The sequence below is a fragment of the Chelon labrosus genome, assembly GCF_963514085.1.
Source record: "Chelon labrosus genome assembly, contig: SCAFFOLD_120, whole genome shotgun sequence".
NCBI lineage: Eukaryota > Metazoa > Chordata > Actinopteri > Mugiliformes > Mugilidae > Chelon > Chelon labrosus.
Window position 1 is genome coordinate 81,171 of NW_028181607.1, and position 6,937 is coordinate 88,107.

General features: G+C 49.6%; 1 protein-coding gene across 1 annotated transcript; it reads left to right on the forward strand.

Annotated features, from left to right (window-relative positions):
* Window positions 1-1,968: 1,968 nt before the first annotated feature.
* LOC311509865 (G-protein coupled receptor-associated protein LMBRD2B-like) lies at window positions 1,969-5,534 on the forward strand (the record flags this gene model as incomplete). Its single annotated transcript, XM_084575304.1, has 5 exons — window positions 1,969-2,167; window positions 2,245-2,426; window positions 2,894-3,027; window positions 3,140-3,245; window positions 5,257-5,534. Coding segments are annotated over 5 exons (756 nt in total), but the record flags the coding sequence as incomplete, so codon positions are not given.
* Between the last annotated feature and the right edge of the window lie 1,403 nt (window positions 5,535-6,937).

Sequence of the window (6,937 nt, forward strand, 5' to 3'; positions counted from 1 at the left end):
AAATGACCATATTTTAACATTTAGACCATTAATCACAGACAATAATGTCTGTTTTCTTCTAGTAACATTATGATACTGAATCTCACTGAAGCCTATGTAGTGAGTGAATTAATAGTCTACTCTGCGTCCACTCCACGTACATTTTAGACCATGAGAAAATAAAATATTCTTCCGTAGTAGTGACCCTCTCCTCATTCTTTCCTAATTTTGATCTTTAGGTTTAGGCTTATTCATTAATACACAGGATAAGATGTTATAATCCCTTGTGCCAAAATCCCAGGCAAAACACATTTAGAGGCCCTGTTCAACTAAGAGACCCTACCAAACCTGTGGTCATGTAATATGACAATTAACCTATAATCAGCCTGAGACAACGCCAACAACCAACCACAATGGATGAACAGGAAAAGAAATGAGAGGTGCCAATACACCATCAATCAAATCCCGCCGGGATAGGCGCATCCTGTCTCTCCCCCTCCCACCAACACCAAAGGAGGGAGGGGCAGACATCCATCAAGAAAACAATGAAATAAATAAATAAATAACAAAAGCTGGAGAATACTATCAGTAGCACAACAGCAGTATGCAGCATGTCATTGGGGTTTTCAAGTGGGCACCTCCTTTCACCGATGTTTCGTTAAGTTAGGCCCACGACACCTCGAGAAGGCTTAACGGTGACTTCCAGCGTCCTGGAGTCACCCCCCTCCACACCGCCACTGCACAACCCTGTCTTCCTCACCATTCAATGTCTATCAACAACTAATATAGCAACTAATAACCACGAGACAAACAAACAAATCTACCATGATTCGCCCCGTTGATGCAGGCCGAAACACGTAACAAACAAACAAATTACGTAACAAACAATATAAACTACTTGATATGATTTTCAGTGTCTATGTGTCACAACTGATAAATGGCAATAACAGGTAACTGTAATAATCCTTTATTAGGTGTTTACTCTGCTTTATTATGTCTCAGTGAATGTACTGGAAACACTTTGGGTCAAGTGACTCAAAACCCGGCTCATATCAGTGAGTGACTCAGACTGATCCGAGTCCCTCAAAAGATCCTGGTTTTACACTACTAATGTTCACAATGAAATACTCTTAACTAGGGGTGTAACAGTATTAGTATTCGTCCCGCGGTGTCACGGTACGGGCGTCAGGGTTCGGTGCATGCAGTCATACGGTGAATACGTCTGAGTGAGTAGTTTATTAAATAAAAGAAAAAGTTGATTCCTCACTTCAGTCCAGGTGGTGGTAATGAGCTAAAAGCTGCCAGCTAACGTCATTAGCCTACAGAAGAAGAAAAACAGATGAAGAAGAAAAGTCACTGAGAGTGTGGAGCATAGATGTACTACGAGAAGTGTGGAGCTTCATTTAAATCACCAGTGTGGGAACACTTTGGTTCCCGGTGCAACATAACGGTGATGGGACGAGTGGTGGACCGGACAAAGACTGTCTGCCCACGATGTTTGGTGGAGCTGGAGTACGTCTCTGGAAACACATCAAACATGCTAACGCACATAAGACGGCATCACCCCGACATGTCTGTCACTGGTGAGAGGAAACAAAACGTGTGTGCAACAAGTTAGTTGAGTTAGTTTCTAATAATGAAGTTACCAAAGTTGCCAGTTGCTACCTGACTACCTCAGTTTATCTCCAAGACATTGAGCTTTTTCTTTTCCTCTGAATGAACAAAATGAATGAATGGTATGAGAACCCTCCTAATGCATCTGTTTGATGTTTTATTCTAGTTTTACTTTTAGAACAGGAGGTGGTTTTAGTTTGTTTCAGTCTGTTGGTGTCTGTTTATAATAAACAGTAGACATGTTCAGTCAGCTGATTCTTCTTCTTCTTTCTTCTTCTCCTCCTCCTCAGTCCACATCCTGTTACATCCAGACTCAGTTCTTCTTCTTCTTCTTCTTCTTCTTCTTCTTCTTCTCCTTCTCTGTGAACATGACTGATTGTGTGGGTGCAGGTCATCTATGCGGTTCAGAGACACAACAGGACTCGTGTCCAGTGGCAGATCCTCCTGCAGCAGGCCATCCACCTGGAGGACGTAGCCAAGAACGAGACCAGCTCCAGCCACCAGTTTGTCCACAGCTTCCCGTCCTCGGAGCCGAGCGGCTGGTTCAGCAGATACGTCTACACCCCGACCGTAGGTGGGTGGTGTGGGACAGGAACACGGTGAGGACGGTGAGGACGGTGAGGACGTGATGTTAAACTGTGTGTTTTTCAGAGTGGTACTGGGAGTGTCTCCTGAAGCGCTGGTTCTACCGGCTGCTGTCCGTGGTCCTGACCCTGTTCAGCGTAGCCGTGGTCTGGTCTGAATGCACCTTCTTCAGCACCCGGCCCGTCCTCTCCCTGTTCGCCGTCTTCATCCAGCTGGCAGAGAGAGACTACAACTACCTGTACATCGAGGTGAGACACAGGAGGACTCTTTGACCCTAGGACACTAACGACAGCTGACTGTGTCTTCACTGGACAAGTCTCACATGTCCCAGGGACAGGTGGAGCAGAGGTCAAGTTCCTAGCTCCATTATTTCTGAGCCTTTTCATCTGAGCCCCCTGAGATCCCTTTGTTTGTTCTAGGAGACGTTTTAAAGAACAGTACTTGAGTTTAGCGGGTACTGTTGTACTTGAGTATATGTAGATGAAGTGAAGTGATGGTGTCACTGGTTCTACCGTTAGTGTCCTCGTCTCTGTTTGTCCACAGACGGATCCAGTCCTGAATGAGTGGAAGCGTCCCAGTGTTGATCTGCTTTTATTTTCTTGTCTTCTCTGGAGCTTTGAATGAACAAATGTTTTCAGACTGAACTAGTGAATCATGACGTCATCCAGATGTTGTCTCCTGAGTCTGAGCTCTGTGTCCTCTGTCTGTCCACTAGATGGCGTGCTTCATCACCATCTTCTTCCTGTGTACCTGTGTGTACTCCACTGTGTTCCGTATCCGTGTCTTCAACTATTACTACCTGGCCTCCCACCACCAGACCGACGCCTACAGCCTCCAGTTCAGCGGCATGTAAGTGACGGGACGCTGTCAGAGACTCACCACTGGATCTGTCTACGTCTTACAGACACGTGGGACTTTTTGTCCTCAACATCTGTGAAGATGAATGTGTCTTTGTCTGCAGGCTCTTCTGTCGTCTCACTCCTCCTCTGTGTCTTAACTTCCTGGGCTTGATCCACATGGACTCGGCCATCTCCCACCAGCAGAAGGAGCAGACGGCGTACACCTCTGTAAATACAACATGTCCCTCATGTCTCATGTCTCATGTCTCACATCTCAAGTCTCACGTCTCACGTCTCACGTCTCACATCTCACGTCTCACGTCTCACGTCTCACGTATCACGTCTCACGTCTCACATCTCACGTCTCATGTCTCATGTCTCACGTCTCACGTCTCACGTATCACATCTCAAGTCTCACGTCTCACATCTCACGTCTCATGTCTCATGTCTCATGTCTCACGTCTCACGTCTCACGTCTCACGTCTCACATCTCACGTCTCAAGTCTCACGTCTCACGTCTCACGTCTCACGTCTCACATCTCACGTCTCATGTCTCATGTCTCATGTCTCACGTCTCACGTCTCACGTATCACATCTCAAGTCTCACGTCTCACGTCTCACGTCTCACATCTCAAGTCTCACGTCTCACGTCTCACATCTCACGTCTCACGTCTCACGTCTCACATCTCACATCTCACGTCTCACGTCTCACGTCTCACATCTCAAGTCTCACGTCTCACGTCTCACATCTCACATCTCACGTCTCACGTCTCACGTCTCACGTCTCACATCTCACGTCTCACGTCTCACGTCTCACATCTCACGTCTCACATCTCACGTCTCACGTCTCACGTCTCACGTCTCACATCTCAAGTCTCACGTCTCACGTCTCACATCTCAAGTCTCACGTCTCACGTCTCACATCTCACGTCTCACGTCTCACGTCTCACGTCTCACATCTCAAGTCTCACGTCTCACGTCTCACATCTCACGTCTCACGTCTCACGTCTCACATCTCAAGTCTCACGTCTCACGTCTCACGTCTCACATCTCACATCTCACGTCTCACGTCTCACGTCTCACATCTCAAGTCTCACGTCTCACGTCTCACATCTCAAGTCTCACGTCTCACGTCTCACATCTCACGTCTCACGTCTCACGTCTCACGTCTCACATCTCAAGTCTCACGTCTCACGTCTCACATCTCACGTCTCACGTCTCACGTCTCACATCTCAAGTCTCACGTCTCACGTCTCACGTCTCACATCTCAAGTCTCACGTCTCACGTCTCACATCTCAAGTCTCACGTCTCACGTCTCACGTCTCACATCTCAAGTCTCACGTCTCACGTCTCACATCTCACGTCTCACGTCTCACGTCTCACATCTCACGTCTCACGTCTCACGTATCACATCTCAAGTCTCACGTCTCACGTCTCATGTCCCTCACGTCTCACGTCTCATGTCTCACGTCTCATGTCTCACGTCTCATGTCCCTCATGTCTCACGTCTCACGTCTCACGTCTCACGTCTCACGTCTCACATCTCAAGTCTCACGTCTCACGTCTCACGTATCACATCTCAAGTCTCACGTCTCATGTCCCTCATGTCTCACGTCTCACGTCTCACGTCTCATGTCTCATGTCCCTCATGTCTCACGTCTCACGTCTCACGTCTCACGTCTCACGTCTCATGTCCCTCATGTCTCACGTCTCACGTCTCACGTCTCACGTCTCATGTCCCTCATGTCTCACGTCTCACGTCTCACGTCTCATGTCTCACGTCTCACGTCTCATGTCTCACGTCTCACGTCTGTCCTGCACTGTAAAACATTTCAGAATGTGAAGGAAAGTCAAGTTAGAAGTGACCAACTTCTTAGTTTACTCCTCCTCCTCCTCCTCCTCTTCCTCCTCCTCTTCCTCCTCCTCCTCCTCCTCCTCTTCCTCCTCCTCTTCCTCCTCCTCCTCCTCTTCCTCCTCCTCCTCTTCCTCTTCCTCTTCCTCTTCCTCCTCTTCCTCCTCCTCTTCCTCTTCCTCCTCCTCCTCCTCCTCCTCCTCCTCCTCCTCCTCCTCCTCCTCCCCCTCCTCCTCCTCCTACTCTTCCTCCTCCTGTCTTGAGTTCACAATCAGACGCGTCGTCATGACAACAGAAGCCAAAGACAGTCGTTGACAGGACTCAGTGATGACGTCATGTTGTCCAGGATCAGCTGATCTTCTGACCGTCTCTGTTTCTCTGGACAGATCATGGGTTCCATGCGGGTTCTCTCCTTCATCGCTAACGGCTTCTACATCTACTACCCCATGCTGATAGTCATCCTCTGCATCGCCACCTACTTCAGGTGGGTTTCTCTCTACGACCAACAGCTGATCACCTAGAACCAGCTGGACTGTAGGTCAGGATGGACAGAAGAAACACCTCTGGTAGAGGACAGCAGCAGGTCAAAGGTCACAGAGACGTCCTCCAGGACCACGGAGAGACATGAAGACATAGGACCATTGATTCAGACCGTACAAGAAACAGTAGGAACCATGCAGCAATAAAAAGAGGTTCCACAGAACAGAGAGAACAGAGTCAGGGTGGAGGTGAACAGAGAGAACAGAGTCAGGGTGGAGGTGAACAGAGTGAACAGAGTCAGGGTGGAGGTGAACAGAGTCAGGGTGGAGGTGGACAGAGTCAGGGTGGAGGTGAACAGAGTCAGGGTGGAGGTGAACAGAGTCAGGGTGGAGGTGAACAGAGAGAACAGAGTCAGAGTGGAGGTGGACAGAGTCAGGGTGGAGGTGAACAGAGTCAGGGTGGAGGTGAACAGAGAGAACAGAGTCAGGGTGGAGGTGAACAGAGTCAGGGTGGAGGTGAACAGAGAGAACAGAGTCAGGGTGGAGGTGAACAGAGTCAGGGTGGAGGTGAACAGAGTGAACAGAGTCAGGGTGGAGGTGAACAGAGTCAGGGTGGAGGTGAACAGAGTGAACAGAGTCAGGGTGGAGGTGAACAGAGTCAGGGTGGAGGTGAACAGAGTCAGGGTGGAGGTGAACAGAGTGAACAGAGTCAGGGTGGAGGTGAACAGAGTCAGGGTGGAGGTGAACAGAGAGAACAGAGTCAGGGTGGAGGTGAACAGAGAGAACAGAGTCAGGGTGGAGGTGGACAGAGTCAGGGTGGAGGTGAACAGAGTCAGGGTGGAGGTGAACAGAGAGAACAGAGTCAGGGTGGAGGTGAACAGAGTCAGGGTGGAGGTGAACAGAGTCAGGGTGGAGGTGAACAGAGAGAACAGAGTCAGGGTGGAGGTGAACAGAGTGAACAGAGTCAGGGTGGAGGTGAACAGAGTCAGGGTGGAGGTGAACAGAGAGAACAGAGTCAGGGTGGAGGTGAACAGAGTGAACAGAGTCAGGGTGGAGGTGAACAGAGTCAGGGTGGAGGTGAACAGAGTCAGGGTGGAGGTGAACAGAGAGAACAGAGTCAGGGTGGAGGTGAACAGAGTCAGGGTGGAGGTGAACAGAGAGAACAGAGTCAGGGTGGAGGTGAACAGAGTCAGGGTGGAGGTGAACAGAGTGAACAGAGTCAGGGTGGAGGTGAACAGAGTCAGGGTGGAGGTGGACAGAGTGAACAGAGTCAGGGTGGAGGTGAACAGAGAGAACAGAGTCAGGGTGGAGGTGAACAGAGTCAGGGTGGAGGTGAACAGAGTCAGGGTGGAGGTGAACAGAGTGAACAGAGTCAGGGTGGAGGTGGACAGAGTCAGGGTGGAGGTGAACAGAGAGAACAGAGTCAGGGTGGAGGTGAACAGAGAGAACAGAGTCAGGGTGGAGGTGGACAGAGTCAGGGTGGAGGTGAACAGAGAGAACAGAGTCAGGGTGGAGGTGAACAGAGAGAACAGAGTCAGGGTGGAGGTGAACAGAGTCAGGGTGGAGGTGAACAGAGTCAGGGTGGAGG